The following is a 23,308-nucleotide window of genomic DNA, read 5'->3' as shown; positions in this document are numbered from 1 at the left end:
TGAACCTGTAGAATAACGCTAAACTGCTCAAGAACTTATTTCACTGAGAGCAGACTATACTTGCAAAAGTCATGGAAGTCATGGTGACCACACCTTTTGTGAAGTAACTAGTAATGGTTGGATTTTTCTTTCTCTATAAACACATCGATGTATCCACTAAAACTAGAAAATAAATACTTACAAATTAGCACTCTTTCAAAAAAATTATATTTGTTTTTTCCTTTCCATACAGGAAGAATTTAATGGAAAGCCTGACTCCCTCTTTTTTAATGATGGCCAGCGAAGAATCGACTTTGTTCTGGTGTATGAAGATGAAAGTAGAAAAGAGACCAATAAAAAGCGTTCAAATGAAAAACAAAAGGTAAGTTTTTAATGCTATTTTCATTCTTTTTTATTCCTTATAATGCTGCGAAACAAAAAAAGTGCTACTTTTATGTGAGCAGTAAAGTGAAACTGGTGTTTGAAATATCACATACCATATATACCTTCATATTTTCTCTGCTCATCATTTCCTCAAAGCATGTTAACAAATTTTTTATTTTTAATTTGAAATAGAAACTTCCGTAGGCTCTTAACCTCAGTTGGTTTTACAGCTGAAAGCAGACTTTTTTTTCCCAAGGAATTGTACTTCCTATCAGTAGAAGAGATTTATATTAAAAACTCACTTGGCTGTTTGCAACTAGGTAAGAAAGGAAGCTAATGATTAATAATGATAGCAAGTGTAATAACTACGATTCAGTGTGTGCTCACTTACGGATGGTTATGTGCCTTTTGCATGCATTTTCTCATTTAATCCTCATAACGTCCTATGAGGTGTATTCTGTTCTACCACCTAGATGACAGAGTTGACTGTTAGAGGGTTTAAATGATTGTCCAAGGTCATGGACTCTGGTATAAGAAATAGTGGAGCCATGGTTCAAACTCTTGTCTTGAATCTAGACCCTGTGCTCTTGACTGCTCCCATTTTCTGTCACCTCCCTTCCTTCCCTTTCATCTATTGCTAGTCAAGCCACTTCTTCCTCCCTTTGCCTCAGGCTCTCTCAGGATCATCTTTACCTCAAGATAGTAAACCGTTTTAATAGGGTAGGTTTATTACACCTGCCTGGATCTTCTTTATGTGCACTCAAACTGTATTAAACTGAAACAGGAGGAAAAAAGAGAGCATGCCTGTAAATGTCACTTTTACCTACCTAGAAAATCGCTCCCTCGTTCTTTTTTTCTTTTTTTTCCCCTACACCTGTGCTGTCATACACACACACCTTTAATTGTCCCTGCCTGGACTTTCTCTCTAAAGTATATCATTATTAAATTTATTGATGTCTGCCTATTCTTTCAAACCAAGTGATGAAACCTGCTTAAAATGAAGTAATCAGTGCTGTTTTATTTTGGGTTTTTCTTTGTTTTGGAAGGGATAAGTTTGGAGGTTTATATTTGCATAGTGTCATAAGATGAGCCCAGGCTTTGGAACCTGACATTCAAATTCTAATTTTGCCACTGTATTATTTGGATTAATTCTAGTCGATGTAACAAACTAGCCCCAAACGACAGCGACTTAACAAAATAAAAGTTTATTCATGTCAGGTCAAATGTGGCATCCCTGTTTGGCACAATGGTTTGAAGGTACAGGGAGAGCTCTATAGTCATTCAGGAACCCAGGCTAGCACAGAGGCTTTGCCATATTCAACAGGTAGTTGGTTTCTAACATCATCCTGAGCATCAACATAAATGGTAGGTAGAATAAGAGAGAAGACGGAGAAAGTACTCATTCTTCTTTACCTCTTTGGCCTGGAAGTGACTATATCAGTTGTGTTCACAATCTATTGATCAGAACTAAGGAAGGTGGAAAGTGTAGTTTCTGGCTGGACAGCCATTTCTCAGTAGGAACCTCATACTGTGGAAGGGGAATAGGAGTTCTGGTGGTTAGCTAGTTTGTCTTTGCCACAGCTGCTAACTGGCTGTGTGACTTCTATGAATTTTCTTATCAATATATTATTATTTTTGATATGCCTGTTATTTTTACATTTTGACATCGCTGATATCAAAGTATATCTCATAAGTGATGTGTCATAATTTCATTGGCTGGATTTTTTCTTATTTGTACATAGAATATTGGCTCCCCATACAACCAATGGAATTTTCAATTCAGGAAAATGAGAATCTCAATACCTAGTCCATAGGATTATGGTTTTGATTAAATAAAATAGTACTTAGAGATGTTATATAAATTTTCGGCACATATTAGATAATAGATGTTAATTCCTATCCCTTCCCTTTTATTTGGGGTTTTCTTAAAACAATGCACTGATATGAAAAGGCATGACTCTCCTTCTGTTATTGTGTAATTTTATCACTAGCGTTAAATAGCTTAGAGTATTCCATCATGTTCTTGTGGACACTGAAATATCTTCTGTGCAGCCATAGTCACCACCATCAAATATTCATTATGCATCTGAATGCTGGTGGAACTGGATTGAGTGCTACATAAAGTAAGTTAAACAAATCTAATCCATTAAAGTACAAAGGAAACAGTTCTGGTTTTAGGCAAGAGCTTCACTGCAATGGTGAAGGAGCTGTAGAGCTGCTTACATTATTAATAAGTTCTGCATTTGCTTTACACAGAAACATAGATCCCAGGGTAACCCTCATAAATCAGGAGGGGGAAAAAAAAACCATCATTAATTTTGGCAATCCCTGAACTCATGGATTGATATACTATGATGCTGGTTTTTATAAGCCATACTTTGAAGTGTTTTGAGTTTCTGTCTGTACATATTACTTAATTTAGACTCTACCAAAATGCAGAGCTCAGCTTTGGAATCACATTTTTATTAATTGGAAAAGCAATTCCAACTTTCTTTGTACTCACTGTCAGGCCTTATTCAGAATTTAGGGCAAAACCAAGGAAAGGGAATTTGAAAATATTGTTCGCTTTGAGAGAAAAAAATCATATTGATTTCCTAAAGCAACACCAAGGTCGACTTTGCCAGGGGCTGATCTAAAAAGTACTGTTAAATACTTTTTTAGAGATGATGGAGAAAGAAATGTGATAGGGCCACAATATCAAAAACATAGCGGAGTACAAGGCTGCACATTTCCATGAGCAAAAGAGAACTTATTTTTCTAGCCAAACCTCCAAATAGAATGTAACTTTATCTCCTTTATATTATTGTAAATACTTCAGAAACCTCATACCTTCCTTTTAAAAGCATAAACCATTTACATTTAGATTTTGCAAGGGGATGATTATAAGTGGTTTCAATAACAAACGCTCATTTAGCCAGAACTGTTCTTAGCTCAGAACCAGTTTGAATTTTTTTTAACTGCAAATACAGGAAAATCAAACTCAAAATGGCTTAAATCCTAAAATCCTAAAAATAATAATTTTCTCATTTAAGAAGTAGCCTGGAGATAGGACCATTTCTGGGTTAGATAATTTGTTGGCTTAATGAGCTCATCAAGAAGCAAGCTTCATTCCATCCTTCTGGCCCACCATTCTCAAAAGGTTAGCTGTTCTTTTTTTTTTTTTTTTTTCAGAGAGATCTCTTTATTTATTTTTTTTATCTTATTATTAGTTTCAAGTATACAGTGCATTGGTTAGACATTTATATAGTTTATGAAACAATCTCCCTGATTTTTCTCCTCTCTCTCCTCTGGCTCTGTACCTAGCCATTACATTACTGCTGACTGCATTCCCTATACCATGCTTCCCATCCTCGTGACCATCTGTCAGCTACTAATTTGTACTTCTTTAACCCTTCACCCCTTTCTCCCAGCCCCCCTCTCCTCTGGCCATCACCAGATTGTCCTCTATATTTGTGGATCTGTTTTCGGTTTGTTCTTTTTGTTCCTTAGATTCCACGTGTAAGTGAAATAACATGGTATTTATCTTTCTCTGTCTGACTTATATCACTCAGTATAATAACCTCTAGGTCCATCCATATCGTTACAAATGGTAGGATTTCATTTTTTTAATGGTTAAGTAATATTCCATTGTATATATGAACCCTAACTTCTTGATCTAGTCGTCTGTTGATGGGCATTTAGGTTGCTTCCATATCTTGGCTATTGTAAATAGTGCTGCCTTAAACATAGGAATGCGTAGATCTTTACAAATTAGTGTTTTGGTTTTCTTTTGTTAAATACCCAGAAGTTCATTTGCTGTGTCAAAGGGTATATCCATTTTAAATTATTTGAGGAACCTCCAGACTGTTTTCCATAGTGGCTGTGCCAATTTGCAATCCCACTAACAGTGTATGAGAGTTCCCTTTTCTCCACATCCTCACCAACACTTATTGTTTTTGACTTATTAATGATAGCCATTCTATCAGGTATGAGGTGATATCTCAATGTGGTCTTAATTTGTATTTCTCTGATGATTAGTGACCTTGAGCATCTTTTCATATGTCTGTTGGCGATTTGTATTTCCTCTTTGGAGAAATAGCTATTCAAATCTTCTGCCCATTTTTAAATTGGATTGTTTGGGGTTTTTTTGTCGTTGAGTTGTATGAGTTCTTTATATATTTTTGGGTATTATTCCCTTGTCAGATGTATCATAAGCGAATATCTTCTCCCATTCAGTTGGTTGTCTTTTCATTTTGTTGATGGTTTCCTTTGTTGTGAAAAAAATTTTTAGTTTGATGTAGTCCCATTTTTTCTTTTTTCTTTTGTTTTCCTTGCCTGAGGAGATATGTCTGAAAAGAAATTACTAGTAGCAATATCAGAGAGATTACCGTCTTATGTTTTCTTCTAGAAGTTTTATGATTTCGGGTCTTACATTTAAGTCTTTCATCCATTTTGAGTCTGTTGTTTTTATACGGTGTAAGAAGGTGGTCCAGTTTCATTTTTTTTGCATGTATCTGTCCAATTTTCCCAGCACCATTTATTGAAGAGACTGTCTTTACCCCATTATCTATTCTTACCTACTTTGTCATATATTAAATGAGCGTATAGGCATGGATTTATTTCTGGGCTCTATTCTGTTCCATTTACTAATGTATCTGTTTTTATGCTAGTATCATGCAGTTTTGATTACTGTAACCTGGTAGTATCGGTTGATATCTGGTAGTGTTATAATATTGGCTGTTTTCTTAAACTGGCTTCACTGTCTTACAAGATGGCTGCTGCAATTCCAGGCATCCAGAGGTGAAAAGAGGGCATGCCCTTTTTCATAGCCCTTTTTTAAGGGGGAAGAAAGCTCCCCTAGAAGGTCCCTAAGCAGACTTGCTTTTATAGTTCATTATCTATCACAAATCTATTCCTAATCAGCTACTTGCAAGGTGAATGGAATTAATCATCACTAGCATAGACTAAGCAAGGCATCTTCAACTCTTAAATCACCTCATCACCCAATATCTGAAAAAACACTAGGCTTTTCTTAGTAATGAAGATGGGGAGAATGACTGTTCAGGAGGCAGCCAGCAGTGTCTGGCACAGTAGATGATTAATATATCTAAATACGTTTGGTCTATATTGTAAAGAGCAAAAATGTTTTAAATAAAACAAATTCACCTATACTTTTCCAACTCTTCCTGCTCAGTTTTGTTAGTAATGCTTCTTCCATTTCCTTTTTCTGGAACTGCTAACAAGTGGCTGAATTGATCAATTTGAATTTCATTTTGTCTTACACTTGGCCTTCCTTCAAGTAGATGTGTTTATGAAGTAATGGTATAATTCAAATGATAGTAAAGAGGATGGAAGGGGCCTAAATAGCCCCAAAACAGTATAAACAATCCTGAATATGTGTTTTATTTACTTTTCTTATCAGCAGAATCTATTCCTAAAAGTTGATGGAAAATTTATTTCTTTAAAGTTGATGAGAAGTTTATATATGAAAGTAAAAATTTGTATTTCATATCTGACCTTAAAAATTCTTCCTTATGTAACAGAAGAATCCGGCCAATGGAGACCATAGAAAAAGAGATTTTTGAAAAATGAGTGATCAAATTATATGCAAATTTTCAAATAATGTGAGACATCTGACTAATTGGTAAAAGATCTTGTGAGCTTTTAAAACTGTTATGCATTGTTTTAGATGAGTTATCATGCTGGAACTTTTTGCCTAAAAGCCAGATGAGATTTCTTTGGAAGTTTTTAAAAGTTCATCAGAAAATTCTAGTATGACGAACACAGTACATAACTCAACATAATTCTAGTATGACGAACACAGTACATAATTGAAGTCTTACAGTCTTTAGTAAAGTTTTATAATTCCACAAAGATCTTGTACATTTATTTTCATTTTTTAATTTTTTTTCCTAACCCCAGCCCTAATCCTAATCAGTATCAACCCTAACCCTAGATCTTATACATTTTATTAACTATTATTTTAAATTTTTTGTTGCTGTTAGAAGGATTTTAAATTGCATTTTGTAATTTATTACTGTGTAAAAAAAAGAAGTCTTTTGATTTTCATAAGTTCTATCTAGGAACTTAAAAACTTTTTTTAGTTCTAGTAGTTTGTAATACTTGTTTTAAGTTTTCTCAAAAGACCATGTTGTCTACAAATAACAGTTTTGCTTTACCTTTACCATCTTTATACTTCTTTTCCAAGTGCAATTGCTAAGACATAGAACAAGTAATACATAGTAATCACCACTGTATTGTTCCTGATTTCAGTGGGATTGTTTCTAAAATTTCATCATTAAATATCATATTTGCTATAAATTTTGGTAGTTTTCTTTTAAAAAGTGAAGGAGTTCCCTTCTAGTTATAGATTGCTAAGAGTTTTTATAATTGGGTTTTAAATTTTATCAAGTGCTTTTTAAATTTTTCGTATCGAGATGATCACATGGCTTGATTTCTCATTAAGCCTTATGTGCATTAAGTATGTGGTTATTTGTAGCTAATAAAATGATGACTAATAGTATACATAATTCAAAAATCATTATTAGCTTCAACATGAAATGTATAATTTTTATAGTCATTAGCTCCCTACTTATGCTAATACCACATTAACATAATTTATTTATAATTGATTAAAAAGTGAGCTCACTTAAAAATTATATCAAGAATAATAGTAATTAGATGAGGAGATCAAAGTGACAGAAATGTAAAGGCCAGAAAATAAAATGAAGTCATGTATCAGAGGAGTAAACAAAATGATTTATGATTAACCATAGGTTCTATTCAGAAGTTTGAGTTCAGCTGGAAGTTTGCCTCTGTTTCCTCGTAGCCAAAGAAAATAGGGGATATTATCAAAACACGGTCTAAAATTTCAACCCAATAAAAACAACTGAGTGTTCGAAAGAAATATAATGTTCTGGTCTGAGAATCTCCCAGAAAGAAATGTATCCCATGGATCCTCAAAACGGAATGCCTGATTATATAGATTTAATATCGGCATACTTTCTCTAAATTGAAGAAATAAAGGGATAGCAGAAGGGAATTCTGAAGAATCAGAACAGTATAAAACATTTACTGGAAATGACATATTTGCTACAGATAGTCTATGAGTTGGAAACTTGAGGCCCCTATTAAGATAGGTTAAGAAGAGATGGTGGCAACCAGTGTTGGGTGGTTTTGCCTTCTCAGACAACTTTTGGTAGGTGTTCTGTCTTTTGTTTTAGAGAGTGAAATCAGGTCTACTTTCAACTCCTTAATATTTTAGACTGAGGCAGGGAGCTCTTTATATTTTTATCTCCTTCCTTTACACCCTACTTGCTTATACTAAGATTATAGGCTAAAAGGAATAAATTAGAATCAGCAGTTTCAAATTACAGCTACGAAATGTGTTGCTGGTATAAGCATGTTTGGTTTTATTTTTGAATACTCAATACAAGAGCAGTGAATCCACATCTTGCTTCTATTTCCAACATGGGAAGTATCCTTGGACCCAGTCCTTAAAAACAAACAAGACAGTGAAATCCTGAAAAGTAAAATCTGATTTTTCATTTTATTTCATAAAGGTGTAGAGAAGAGGAAATCCTTTTCCTATCTGGCCTTAGAGTTGAATGAAGAGGCTGTCATTTGCCCTGGGCCCAAAAAGTCACCTGTGTTTTACTTTTTTAAAAGGTCATCTGTAAAAGGGTAATGGATTGGGAAAATCAGCTATGCTGAATTCTCATATGGAACAGGCTTGAGGGAGATAAATACTCAAAAAATAGCTACTTAGATGCATGGAAGAGGTGTGTTCTGAAAAACAGTATTTCTTAAACTTATTTGATGAGTCATCTGCTTTGCTTGTTAAAACTAGATTAATTTAGGCCTCATCCTATACTCTACTTAGGCTGAGTCTCTAGGAGAGGGGCCCAAGAATCTGCTTTTAAAGCAGTGCTCCAAGTTGTTCTTATAAGCAGGTAAGTTTGGAAAACACTAAAATGTTTACAGTAGTTAGGTCAGCAGTGGGTTACAAGTGATTATTTTTCTTCTTGGAAAATTTGTTTTCTAAGTTACCATTTATTTTTGTAATTACACCAAAAGTGTTCATTTAAAAAGAAAAGTTGAAAATGAAGTTGATCTAAATATTCACTCCCATTCTGTGCTTATCACTTAGAATGCTCATCTATTTCCTGTCCCCTAGTTAACACACATTACCTAACTTCTTGAGTAAATCTCTCATCAGATCAGTCCATTCACATTAAATGGTTTTTCACCAATATGTGAATTTAAATTAAATCTTGATTAAATAATTCTGCCTACCAAACCTTCTTGAGCACAATACGTAACTAATAAATAGCACTTAGAGTAATTAGTAATGTTTTGCACAAATTAAGTACCTTGGACTTATTTCTCATCCATCTTTGTAGGCTTAACGACAGTTGGCAAGTTGAAAAACACAGTGACAGCACTGTCATCACTGTGCCTCACAAAACTAAGAATATTTAAAATTAATCTATGCATATATCTCATTAATCCCAACTGATTTGTGCTTTATTATCATCACAGCGTATTCAATAAATTTTATTTCTTAGACATTACAACCCCTGCTTTTTATGCTGAAAAATCTCGGTGACAAAAAGAAAATGGTAGATTGGTGTTTACAATCAGTATTATTACTGTATCATTCGCAAGCAGGTCCTTCCCAACAATGGCTATATTAAGCCAAATGAGATGTGTAATCTAAGGTGCTTAGGGACAGAAAGCTTCCTTAATTAAGCCAGTCTGTCCTTTGTGATTTTGATCGCTTTATTCTTTATTTCTCTGACAGCTTTATTAACCTCTCAAAAGAGGTATGAATAAAATATCGGTTTCTGGAGTGGGATAGGTGCTCTTGTCCTTTTTCACTTTGAACCCCCAGTCCTGTCCTCCGCCAACAGTAATAGAATCGCATGCATCTTTTTGTAGTGTACGTAAGTCCTCAGTGATTATAATCACTTTGACTTTACTAGAAATAGGTTAAAAAATAAAATTCAGGTTGCAATGCCGATGAATTTGCTCCCCTAGAAACAGAGTAATTTGCAGAACAATTGAATGTATGACTGGGCTTTTTTCAGAGCCAGTGAGTCTAGTTTAATCATGTTGTGCTGCCAAAATCAGATTATAGACTACAGAACATAGTCAGGTTCTTATATGTAAGGTTTTCCAACAAGGCACGTAATTTTTAGTTAAAAATTGTGTGGCTTCAGTTATTCATTTATTCAGCAAGTATTTATTGAGCAATGGCTATGTCGGGCAATATACAATGTTAATTTTCTTTCATTTTTAACATGGACGACAGCTCTACCCTAATTTTTTTTTTTAAATCTCAAAAACTCTTACTTATTCAAGTGTAAATTCTATGGAGAAGTAAAGATGATGGTTTCATATTAAACAAATCTAAGCAATCTTTTCTTAAGAAAGCAGTTATTTCCTGATGTGCGCCTGTTTGACAAATATGGCACATATGCTAATTTACTTTAGCTACCTGACAAACCAAGAAAACAGGTTTGATCAATTTTTTAAATATTCCAATAGTTCTTTGTGAAGTGCCTTGCCAAAGGAAAGTAACAAGAACTTATTAAAGTACCACAAGGGTGATTTAGTAACATGTTTAAGCAAATAAAAATGTTCTATCCTTGAGTCAACTGTTTAAGTATTTATAGTTGTAAAATGGCATCATAAACCAACTTCAAGGTCTACCAGTTATCTTAAGAGAAATCAGGTAAATATCTCAGGAGCTCTTTGTAAAAAAAAACTAGATAAAAACTAAAATAGGATAAATCAGTAAAGCCTTTCTGGAAGAAGTATGGCAATACATATTAAAGAACTTAAAATTGCATACAGTCTTTGATTAATAATTCTGCTACTGGGACTTTTCTCTGGAGGAAGTATTAATAGATACACAAAGATCATTCTGCAAGGATTTCCATAGTAATGAAAAGTTAGAAACAACCTAAATATTTAACAATTCGAGATTGGTTAAATAAATTACAGTAAATCTCTCTGAGAGAATATTATCGCGCCATTAAAATGAGGTAGAAGAGAAATATTTCTAATGTTTTCTGCATCTGTGATATTCACATGTGCTCTATACTCTTATCAGTGACTTCCCTTAATACCTACAGAAAGAGAGAAGATAGATATGTTCATTTTTCAGAGAATGAAAAGGCTATACATCTACCAGATGTTGAAGAACGTAGTCCAGGGGCCAGAATGATCAAGTGGTATGGAAGAGTCAAGAGGGCTTGCTGAATTACTCAGCAGCAAGATCCTTTTTCTCGAGCTTGAGTAAAATGGTGTCACTGGTGTCCCACTGGAGGAATTAAGGTATTATTGGGCACACAGTGTGGAGGCAAAGTGGGAATTACCTGTTTTTGTTCAGATGTTTGGCTTTAAAAAGGACAGGTGAGACTCTACCTCTGCAGGGCAGAGAGGATATTTTTTTTTTAAAGGAATAAGGGAAGTTGAGCATGTTTAAAAGGCATAATACTGAGTAGTTTATACTCATGTTCACATTTAATCCCTAAAAAACTCCATGATGGAGCTACTTCTTGTCTTATTTTTGAGATGAAGTCACTGATGCTTGCACAGTTTATTTGCCCAGTGTCACAGAGCTAGCAAATCATAGAACCAAGATTTGAATTTTGACTCCTAATCTAACAGTTACGCCCAGGAATAAATGGAAAAACCAAAACTGCAAGAGCTAAAGGGATAATGTGGTAAACTAAAATCTGAGAGGAGATTGTCCCGTGAAGGTGATGAGAAGTTATAGCCTCAATTTAGAAATTCCATAGATGAGGAACCATGTCTGACTTATACTGTGCCGCATGTTGCAGTCATGGTTGGTGCAGCTGATACAACTAAGGCAGGAATAGTTTCTGTTTGTTGTATTCGACAGAACTGCCCTCTGGTGGGGCTGGTTCATTCCCAGTTCTCTGAAAACATCCCCTTCTTGTCATCTAGTAATCCAGAGTCGAGGGTGTCTGGAAATCACTTCATGCTCAGGATGCTCTGAGGTATTTGGTGCTAGTACACTCCAGAATTAAACTGTATCTCACCTTCATCATATTCCTAATACCTATTAGTAAAAGTTCATGGAATATTTCCAGGTGCTCAGGAAAGGGGAGCCTAGTTGCTACACTGTAGTAATTTTCATTCCTAAGTCCATTCCCACTTAACAGGCAGCCACTGATCCACCATCCATTCCATTCATTCATTCATTCATTCATTATTTCATATATAGTTAATCTGTTATAGGCCTGTTCTAAGTGACAAGGATATCAAGATTAAAAGACAAACATCTCAAGGTACGGGGATGGTAATTGAAGAAGAGGCAGGGCTGGTGAAAGGATTTAATATTCTTAAAGATGGGAAAAATTTGAGATGTTTGTCAGCTGAATAAAAGCAATGAAGAGAAGGTATTGCGAAAGCAAGCTCAAGAAGAGGTAGGAAAAGGTGGAATTTTTTGACATCAAGAAGAGAAATGACGTCCAGCTATTCATAGGTAGAAACAAAGACACTTGCAGGAGTTCACAGTGAGTGGCTGCCATTTTCTCTGTGAGAAGGGACACAATGTCACTTTCTGGAAGTTAGTGTGGAGTTTGAGGGGCACCTTGAAGTTTGGAACAGCTCCCTAGTGAATGAGTAGGGGCCAGGAAGGAGATGGCCGCATATCATGGTGGGCCAAATGGTAATAGGAACTGGGAATTTCTAATAAGGCCAATTAATGTAGTTTTTTGATTTTTTTTTTTACATACCCCTTGAGCCACTGGAGAAGCCCCTCTGACTGGTTTTTCTACCTTTAGAAGGACATTTGTCCATAAAAGCTAAAATCCTTGGGTTTGAGCCTTTACATCCTAATTGAAATTATTCTTGACTGACATAGAAGATACAGAAGACAGTCATGGCTCCTGCTTAAGACCTGCTAGTGAGGCAATCCGGGTTGCCCCTTGGACGGCCTCGGGTGAATCATCTCCCCTGAAGGAGAGGAAGTCAGAGTGTCCAGTCTACTCAGAACTTCTGCTCCTTCCACTGTGCAGTGATACAGGTTTTAGGATAAGTTTTCCCCAGTTCATGGCTACTCTGTCAGGATTCTTGCTGACAAACAACAGAAATGAGCTCTAATTTAATTAGCAGACAAGTTTATCAGAAGACTGTTAGGGAGCTCACAGGTTTTTTTCTGAAGGATTGGGCAAACAAGCCTGGAGACTAGGCAGCCAGAAGCAGTGCTCCAAGTCCCCCTGCAAAGCCAGTCTAGGAGTGAAAGCATGGTTGCTCCTCTGGTCCCAGAGCTGCTGGCACCGCTGACAATACTGACCGGCAGTGGTCCCCAAAAGCTCCTGCCAAAACCTCTGCTGTCTCTGGAACTGGAATTCGCTCTCCCAATCACCCCAAAATGGGTTCTGCTCAGCTTGACTTCTTTGCATTGCTGGCTTCTAATTCAGAGTCTGGAGTGGGTGGTCTGATTAATAGGACCTAGCTCATGTGCCAATAATTGAACTTCACAGGAGACAAGAATGGGAGTGTTTGTGTTTATTTATTTGCTGGATGTAGGCTCTGGCAGTTGAAATGTTGGGTGGCCATAAAGAATAACAGATACCATTACAGTGCCATGAAACACAGGAATAAATATTTTAGTCCTTCTGCATTGGGAGAAAGTCTTAGGTCACTAGATACTGAGTTTCTCTGTAGTTCCTTTATAGCAGACTATTTTAAATTCTTCTTTGAATCCTCGGCACTTTGTGGGATGCTCTCAGGAAATGTTTGTAGAATAAATTAATGTATTGAGTATATTCTTTCAACAAATATGTATTGGGCATACATTATATACCAAATACTGTTGAAAATTGTTTGCAGGGTAAAAATGCCTTACACAATAGTAAAGAAAAAAGCTATCAGGAACAAGGAGTGGGCTACCCATCAAAATATGAGAATTCGAATCTAGAGTGAAGAAATACTGCTTAGACATGAAGCAGGGTGAGTCTGAATCAGCTTCCGAAGTTGAGGTTGGGGATATGGTGGATCAGAGATAGAAAGAGCTGGAAAACTTACCAGGGCAAATTGCAGAGATGGCAGGGGTGGGAGGCAGGCAGAGTGGACAGTCGCCTACTGGGAGTGGAGTGGGAAAGCTGCATCTCAAGCTCTTCTCACTCTCCTCTGACTCATGCGTGTCTAGACAATTTGTTCATTTTTAGAGGAGTTGTAGCACGTGCTTTTCTCTTTCTCTAAGTGACTATCGTATGCTCCGATTGTAATGAGCAGTTAAATGTGTTACATTTGCAGAGCTCTTAGAACAGTGTCTGGCATGTTTTAAGTACTCTATAACCATTTATTAAATATATAAATATAAAGCAATGTTCTGTTTCTGATACTTAAGCCACAATATAGGTTAGGGATCCCACTTGGACTTACATTAAGCCAAATGCCAGGTGTATTTTTTTTTTTTTCCTTTTCGACTGTCAGCCTTCTTCATACAGCATCTGCTTTACATTCACCAGGTGCTTTCCATGTTCTAGGCACTGTCTACATCATTGCAGCTCAGCCCCTCTTCTGCACGTTCACATTGGCAGCTCATGAGTGGTGCTCCCTAGGCAACGTGGCCAGACTTCCAGGCCCACTGGATTACCTAGGCATTGACCCAGTAATTCTTATCTTGGTAACAGCTGAAGTAAAAAAAAAAAAAAAAAGAAAAAATGTAATACAGCCTTTTCAGTCTTTTTCAGTGGGAGAATTGGTCCAATTCACTTCCTGTGATTACTAGAGATAGAAATTCTAGTTTAGGTGCTTTATGTGGTGGTTTAAGTCATATAATCCTCACAAGAACCTCAAAAAGAAACTGGTGAGATTTTTCTCCATTCTACAGATGAGGAAAATGAGGCAAGAGAGTTCAAGTTTCTTATCCACGATCAAAGAGCTGATAAGTAATGGCCCCAGAATTTGAACACAGGTCATCTGATGTCAGAGCTTAATTCCTAAGTCCACCCATTTTATTCTTAAAGCATTATAGCTGCTTCATCGTCAGGAGCATTCTTTTAAAAGGTCAAACAAGTCTCTACCTTTACATGTTTCCCTTATAATTTGGAACATATTTTGGCAAAAGGCTTAGCCAGATACAGACTTTAATGCCAATTAATACACTACTACCTTCTGTATCTCTTTAAATGGCCATATAACATGGACAAATATATTGTCAATTAATTAGTTCCCTATTTTTGTAGATTTCAGTGTTTTTTTTTTTTATAGCTTCAAAAACATTTCAGTCTTGCAGAGAGAAAAATTCCATTGTATTGCCAAAATTGTCTATGTTGTTTTATTGAACTTGGTCAAGGCATGCAGAGATGAAATACACATGTCCAAAATTGAACCATTTGGATGTCCAGTATGGAAATAAAATTTTTAAAATCTAGAGTGTCAGATCTGGGCTATAACTGGTAAGTGACATCAGCGAATAGGACTTAAAAAACTCCATTTGTGTGCAAAACCTCTTATAAGCCCAAAAAAAAAAAAAATCCTTGGAATTGTGCCCAAATCAGGGACTTTTATGCATCTCAAATGGCTGAAAACCCATGGGGACAATCAAGGGCCTTCCAAAGTGCTAAGGGGATCCAAGTGTACTCCACGGCATTCCATCTGAGGAATCCAGCACCTACAGGTCATAAGCAGCCACAGCGCCTCCACTGCTTCTGTTCCATTTTCAGCAAATGTCTCCATCAGATTCAAACTGATTTGTTGTTTATTTTTTCTTAAAAAACTTTCTGCCCTTGGTAAAACTAAAGGCCTAACATATTTTCCAATTTCTCATGACAGCGAAAAAGACAAGCATATGAATCTAACCTCATCCATGATGGCCTGCAGCTAGAAGCAACAAGATCAGTAAGTGTCTGTCCCTTTCCAACTCTTGGCTCGCCATTGCTCTTGGGAACCTGCGTGTCACGTGGAATGCCAGAATGGCATTTGAAACATGCGACTCCAGTCACGCCTTAGTTGTAGGCTGGGAGGGGACTCAATCAAAATCTGCGTTATAGAATGTATCTGTTTCTGATCAAAGCCAGCAGATCTTTTTCAACAGCCAGAGAATGTAGTAATAAATACATGTGTAAATGATTTTCTTCTTTTAAGATTTTTTAAAGATTTTTTTATTAATTACCTATAATAACTTTGTAGTCTTTCTTAACTTTTTTTTGCTCAAATATATACATTTTTCTGTTCCAGAAAAGGGGATTATTAATTTCAGTGTTTTAATTTTTTTCTTTTAATATATAGTATATACATTTCTATAGCAATAAATGTAATTTTTTGACATCCTTTATAATGACCATATAACATGATATTGGACAGATATATAATAAACAGTTCTCTTTTAGGTTTAAGATATTTAAAAATTGTTATTACAATAACATCACAATGATTATTCCATTATTTTAATTTTTCCTTATTTGGATGGAATGATGGGCAAATAACAAGTTTGTTTTTCTTCATTTAAAATGTTAGTAATTTTATGAAAGAACTGTGAATTACTTTCTCAGTAATTCAAACCAAGAAATTATCTTTAAGGCAAAAATTTATGGTCATTTGCAAATCTATTGTATCTTCACTTTTACCAGTATGTGTGTGTGTGTGTGCGTGTGAGCGTGCGTGCACACGTGTGTTTGAACTACCAGCAACATAAGAAAAATTATGAATTTTAAAATAGTGAAAATAGTCGGTTTGGTTTCCTGGATCGTGTTTTTATTCTTTCAATATAGATTTTGGACGACAAACTTGTATTTGTAAAAGTACATGCCCCTTGGGAGGTATTATGTACATATGCTGAGATAATGCACATCAAATTGCCTCTAAAACCCAATGATCTGAAAACCCGGTCCTCAGCCTTCAGTAATTTCAACTGGTTTACCAAAGTCCTCCAAGTTGATGAAAGTATCATCAAGCCAGAGCAAGAGTTTTTCACTGCCCCATTTGAGAAGAACCGGATGAGTGATTTTTATATTCGTGATAGAGAAACCTTCTTCAATCCAGCCACGAGAAGCCGCATTGTGAGTCTAAACCAAATTTACTTTCTTACTGGTTTGGTTTGGTTGGTTTAGTTTGGTTTTTAAAAGCTGCCGCAGACACAAAAAAGAAATATGCCTACATGTTCCTGTTCTGATAGTAAACAGTGATTGGTTAGTTAGCACTGAATAAACCACACACTATTTTGGAATCTTTTTAGGTTTACTTTATCCTCTCTCGGATCAAGTATCAAGTAAGGGACAACGTTAAAAAGTTTGGGATTAACAAACTTGTGAGCTCCGGGATCTACAAGGCAGCTTTTCCTCTCCATGATGTAAGTTAAACAGTAAAAACAAAATAAAATACCCTAACGTATGTACTCTGGTGTTAATAGGGAAAAGTAATCTTCTTAATCTAACTTAAGTTTCTTCCTCAGTGAAATGAAAATAATATATCGAAAGATTACAGGCTCATCCAGGGCAGGGACCAGGTTGTATTGTTCACTGCTGAATCCAAGGCATAGAGAAGGCCCAGGGTTTAAATGAGTGAATGAAGAAATGAACAGATGAATGAACAGGAGCCCTCCCATAGTTACTATGTAAAGTAATGTCGATTAGTAGTTAAGAGCATGGACTCTGGAGCTGAAATGCCTGCTCCACCACTTTCTAGCTGGATGACCTTGTGAAAGTCATTTAGCCTCTCTATTCCTCAATTTCATCATCAATAAAATGGGGATAATGAGAGTACCTACCTTATAAAATTGCTGTGAGGATTAATGAATCCATATCAAATGTTAGAACAGCCCCTAGCATGTAGTAAGTACTATGTATAGGTTAGATATTTTCATAATTACTGACAGATGTCATTATCAACCAGAAAAGTATTAGTTCTTTGTAAGAAAAATACATGTTAGACCTTCTCATTTATCATTTTCTGTAATACAAGGTTTTTTTTAACCCCCTGAAACACCATTTCAGACTGTGCCTTAGAATATCACAGGGCTTTTAAAAAGGCATTTGTCAAGGTTCTTGTCATAGTGGCAATACGGCGGCAGAGTGTTGACATTGTTAAAGACTATGTTCTGAGATGACAGCAACTCCTCAAATTCAAGAGCACTTCTCTAGTCGATAACATTTCTCATGAAATGAAATTTTTAAAATGTGAGTTCTTCAGACCCATGGTGATTCCATAAATGCAGGGATATTATGTCTAAGCGCTTTACATAAATTCTGTCAGTGAAATAAATTAAATATTATATTATATCACTTGATACTTTGTTACATTTACTATCAATTTACCTGAATCTGTAAGACCAAAGATAGCAAACACTGAAATTGATAATTACTACTGTGTATACATGCATTTGTGGATGAAGACAATATTGAAATGTAGTGTATAAGGTAATAAAACTAGGACATTTAACAGCTACTTAATATACATGCGTAAGTAGAGACCAGAGAGAAGGGTAGAGAAACAGATGCTAAGCTTCCTGGCTAAGAGACCCAACGCAGTTCAGCCTGAAAGTCTATGTGTTTTATATTTGTGCCCCAGCCAAATAAGCAATTATAGCATGACATGAACTTAGGGAACACTTGCAGAGGGCCCTCATGAATATTCATCTGGGATGCCAAGGTTCTGTAGTATTCAGGTGGCATCTGTCCATGCCCAGGTCTTCTCCACTAAAGCCTCAGGTAATTGCAGAGTGCCATATCCAGGCTAAGGAATGAGATCTCATGTGGTATTTGGAAAGGAGGTAAGTGGAGGTCAAGACCCATGTTACGGCTTAGCTGGGAAATAGTCCGGTTCTAATACTGGAGGAAGGAACTGAGTCAGGCGGGAAGAAGAGTGACCAAAATTAAACAGAGATGGGAAGTTTTATTTTTTGAAGAAGCTAAGCATATAACATGTAAAATTCTTCTACATGTTGTCACTGAATTACTGTTGAATTGGGGGGAAAAGAAGCCTGGGTTTTAGAACTGACCCTGCTGCTTACCAGTTAAGGCTCTTCTTTCCCCCAGTGTCCAAGAAGCGGGCTGGACTATCAGGTGTCTCTCCATTGTGGCAGTTTTGGCACTTGAGTGGCCCGGTTTTCATTGTTTAGAGATGGCCCACTTATAAGACATTAAGCATCCCCCGGGCTCCCATCGAGTATCTATGATGTTCCCCAGGATTGTAACAACCATGAATTCCTTCCCACCCACATCTGCAAGTGGCCTTCATAGGAGGCGGCCATTAGTAATACCCTGGTTGAGAATCACTAAAAATATGTAGTATTTCCATCCGCTTCAGCAAATGAGGGCCCTTTGTTCACAAATGACTGTGAAGCGTATTAGAACCACATTTAATAAACAGATTTGTGAACATGTGGTGATTGTGATGCTCACTTGTTTGCTTCTGCTTCCCAGTGCAACTTCAGCCATCCGTCAAAGGATTTCAGCTGCCCAAATGAACGGTACCTTCTGTACAGGGAATGGGGTCATCCTCGAAGCATATACAAAAAGCAGCCCTTGGATCTTATCAGGTGAGGTGTTGTAGAGACCACTCCAGTAGGAAGGACTCAGCGTTGTCCTCATGCCATCTAAGTGTGACAGTATCGCCAACCAGGCAAGCTCACCTGGACCTGTGAGCCTCATTGTCCAGAGCTTTTATTGGGGGGCTTCATTACGTAGACACGACTAATTGAGTCATTGCTCACATGGCTCAGTCTCCAACGCTTTCCTCTCCCCAGAGTTCAGGCCAATATATGTGGCTCAAAGCCCCAACCCTCTAAACACATGGTTGGTCTTTCTGGCGTGTCCAGCCCCATCCTGAGTCATCTCATTAGCATAAACTCTCTAGGGTGCCCTTTAGGAAAGGAAGTAAGTATAGCAGGTGACTTGATTTAGCTATTAATAATCTTTAAAGAGTCATAATAATGTAAAGCACGGAGATTAATCTAACCGAAATTATAATGTAACTGTCAAAAAGATAGAGGAATGGAAGTGTGGATGTGTAGATGAGAGTGGGGGGCCGGGGGGAGGTGTTAAAAGAGAGCTTAATCCTCACCTTCCAAAGTAGAAAGTCAATAGGTCATAAATAAAACTGAAAAATCAATAAGCAACAGGACACATATATTAGTTAGAGATATGGAGATAAATATTTCAAGAATCAGCTATAGGAGTTGAGAGTTGTTGCTGCTAGGCAACAGGAGATGGGGAGGAGGTTGCTTTTTATAATCAGTCTTCTAGAACTATTTAACTCTTTAATGAATGTATAGTCACAACTTTGATTTTAAAAAATTAAAGCTAAATTTTTAAAAATTGGTGTTAGGGCTTGGGATGTTTTTGGCAAAGAGATGATTAGACTCACATTTGAAGGGATTCTCATTATTCCAGCCTTTCAGCAAGAACTAGGAGGCAAGCTCTTTTTAAGATTCAGAAATTCTGACATCCTTGCCTACAGTGTAATGTGGATACCTTGGGAAGTAATAAACTCCCTGCCACTATAGATATCCAAGCAGAGACTACATGACCGGCTCACTAAATGTATCAGGATATTTTTACTATTGACGGGTTAGACCAGGAAACTTTTAACATTCTCTCCAATTTTAAATGTGGCATTTCTAGGGTAGATGGTTGATAAGAACACATTACAGAAAGGCTAACAGCAAAGAGTCCAAGATATCTCAAACCCCATTGCCAGGCTTTCTCTCCCAGGCTCTATCCTAAGCCTGCCATACATGTGCAGATAACAAAGCCCTAGTTGCATGAAAATGGACACACTTTGTTCTCCTGATTGCACATTGGTATCATCTCTTCCTTTTTCCCAAGGATGTGGCTGGCCTACACCAGACCTATGACCAGGGAGCTGGTCTCACAGCTGCCATGTGAGTGCTGGTCCAGCCTAGGGATGTTCCTTTTTGAAATCTCCCAGATCTCCAGATTCTTCTCAGCACTAAGTCCCCACTGGCCTGAGTCCAAGAAATCCATTCCAGCTCCATGCTGAGCTGGAAGTATCACATAGGCCTCAAAGTAAATCTACATGTTGTACTAGCCAATACAGAAGTGAGTCAGAAGTGAGTCAGTCTAGAAAAGTATCAGCAACAGCAACAATCACCTAAACAATCATTTCATATTTTCTCCTTATCCCTCAAACCTGTTTTTCTGTCTAACTGTATTATGTGTCTCCCTTTCAGAAACAATCTGGCATTGCTTCATGCCTTGTCTCCCTTCCTTCAGACTCGCGTACCTCACCTCTTCCATTTTACCCCAGAGCATACCACTGATCAGTTTTTAAACCGTAGGAAAAACTGAAGTGCTCGATAGAAGGAATGTAGGGCATTGGATTCCTCAGTCGTATCCATCCTGCCTTCTTCCACCCTCACAATGAGTTTTATAAATATTTTTGTCGGAGGGACGTTTCACTACTAATTACTATTATTATCAGTCATTTTCTTGTTATTATTTGTGATTTATATTATATTTGTTCTAAGGTAGTTCCCTAGATAAACAGAAGTAGGTAACTGTGATGTTCATGTTCATTTCATGCATATTAAAAATAATCTTTTGGAGAATGTGTCCAATGTGCTAGTCTTTACAAAAAATGATGGTGATACTCTCTATATTCAGCATTTTTTTCTTCCTTTGCTCTGTTCTAATTTACTTTGCTTCAACAGGCTAACCAGTGGTCAGTACTTCTATGATATGTAAAATAGTTTTTGTTTTATAGTGGAATTTGGGGTCTGTTACAAAAATGAGTATGTTTTAAGTGTAAATTCGGTCAGAAGTTTAAGCATAAAGCTTCCTTTATTTAAAATCAAATTAATATTAGGATGAAGCTGCAGAGTGATTGTGTGTTCTAAACATTTCTGTCTTTTTTCAGGAAATATTATGGCGAGAAGATTGGAATCTATTTTGCTTGGCTGGGCTATTACACTCAGATGCTCCTCCTGGCAGCAGTTGTAGGAGTGGCTTGCTTTATCTACGGATATGTTAATCAAAATAACTGTACATGGAGGTAACCTCTGTTTATTCCATGTTACCCTTCTGAAAAGTTGATGAGACATAAAATTATTTTCAGGTCTTAGACTGTTTTAGTAAAAGAAGACTCAGTGGAGAACACTTACTGCTTTGGATGATATCCCCCCTTTTTGTTCTGAGCATAATAACTAAGTGGAGTGGAAAATGTTTTCCTTAGATAATACAGCCCAGTCTCTGGTATGAATATTACCACTAGGAAACACTTCAATTATTTTAAGACAATACTTTGTTTGAAAAATAAAGAAGGTCTGGAGGGAAGATTGGTCTTGAACTTCTGGCCCCAGCCCTACAGCCGTGGGCCAAGAACAGCTCTGATTTCCTCAAGGTTTCAAGGGCAAAACTGGTAAAATTGATGTTTTTATGCTTTTAGAAAAGACTTTTTAATGAATATTAAATACATGTTTAAAAACTCAGATAAACAAAACTTTTGTTTTACTTTTTTAAAAATTAGCCCTTAAAAATTTAGAGGAAACAATAAGTCATAAAGAATTAGATGTCAGAATGCAAATAACCAGCTGCACTGTCTAAAGAGAAATACATGGGTGCCAGAACATCGAATTTCAGCAACACTCTTCTGAATTGTTATTGTTCCTCTGCTTTTGGTGGTTTCTACTTCCAGAAGGGATGAAACACAACCAAGTGTTTTCCCTTGATCATCAGGCTTCTGATGTGATATCCAGATGTGATAACCAGATCAAGATTTCTGGGCACCACCCATGAGCAGACCAAATTTTTCTAGCCCCGAGCATATCAGGCTGGCCCCCAAGGCAGGAAGCTTACGTGGCAGCCCTGATGTATGGGCATAATTATCCATTCTATTTACTGGAGGATTCTGAGTGGTTTGTACCCATTATGGCTTCTTAGCTAGAAAGCTGCAGATGGTCTTTGAAGTACTCGCTTCTCTTCACCGAAAAAGTTCAGGGCCAACGGCTAAACGTTGATAACTGTTGCCTAAATTTGTCTTTGGCTTCTCACTGTTTTGTATATTGTTCCTGCCAAAAAAAAAAAAAAAATCATCTCAAAAATACACTTTCAAAGTACAAAAGTTACATTTTTACTAAGTTCTTGAATGGTGGTGATTCTCATTATAATTCATTTTATAAAATCACCGTGACCATCACACCACGTAGTTTCTACCGTTTCACAGTGATTAATTTGTAGAAAACTGGTGGGTGGCGGGGGAGGGGGAAGGAGGTTGGAAATCTATTCCTCATGCTCAAAACTTTTTTGGCTTTAATTATTTAATTTAAAATGTGTGCATTTTAAATATTTTCAGTTAGTTTTATTACATGTTATGTAGGTTCACAACATAAAGAATATATTTAAGGTGTAAGGTATAATGATCCATCATCCAATTTAAGAAAAATAACATTACTGTTACCTCTGAAGTGGTTTGCTCGATTGCATTTCCTCATTTTCCAGTTTGGAAATAACAACTATAATAAATTTTGATTTTTATCCTTTCTTTACATGTATTCTTTATTCTTTATCACATATATTTGTATCCTTACAAAACCTATTTTATTTTGTGTGCTTTTGAAAATATGTGTGCATAAATGGAGGGTACTATAGATATCTCCTCGTCTAGAAAGTGCCTGTTTAAAGCCCATGTTTCCCCTTTAAAAATAACAGCTGTATAGATTTAATTTACATACCATAAAACCCCTTGAAAGTGTGCAATTACACAACTCCAGTCCCATTCACATAAGAGTTCCTCTGAATGGCTTCTCCTAGAGGCAGCCGTCTGCATTAACTTGTAGGAGTTCTTTAACTACTCTGGTGAATAGTCCTTTGTCATTTTTATGTGTTGCAAAACTTCTACCAGTTTGTGGCTCGTTCTTTTTTTCCTCCCTTCATGGTATATTTTAGCAAAGTTCTCACTTTTGAATTTATCAATTATTTTGTCTTTACAATTTATGCCTTTTGGTTTCTCATTAGTGGACTTT

At 36.6% G+C, this 23,308-nt stretch overlaps 1 protein-coding gene across 2 annotated transcripts in view; it reads left to right on the top strand.

The window, feature by feature from the left end:
• The window catches only part of ANO6 (anoctamin 6), a 169,469-nt gene that overhangs the window by 103,153 nt on the left and 43,008 nt on the right, over positions 1–23,308 (top strand). For both annotated transcript variants that reach the window (XM_015593197.2, XM_006916872.3), the window contains exons 3-8: positions 233–361; positions 15,163–15,228; positions 16,101–16,388; positions 16,565–16,678; positions 18,750–18,865; positions 21,205–21,339. In XM_015593197.2, coding sequence (XP_015448683.1) covers positions 233–361; positions 15,163–15,228; positions 16,101–16,388; positions 16,565–16,678; positions 18,750–18,865; positions 21,205–21,339 — 848 coding nt within the window. The remainder of the gene's footprint in view (positions 1–232; positions 362–15,162; positions 15,229–16,100; positions 16,389–16,564; positions 16,679–18,749; positions 18,866–21,204; positions 21,340–23,308) is intronic.

Source organism: Pteropus alecto, unplaced genomic scaffold (assembly GCF_000325575.1).
Source record: "Pteropus alecto unplaced genomic scaffold, ASM32557v1 scaffold196, whole genome shotgun sequence".
NCBI classification, from domain to species: Eukaryota; Metazoa; Chordata; class Mammalia; order Chiroptera; family Pteropodidae; genus Pteropus; species Pteropus alecto.
This window is presented reverse-complemented; position numbering and strand designations above follow the sequence as displayed.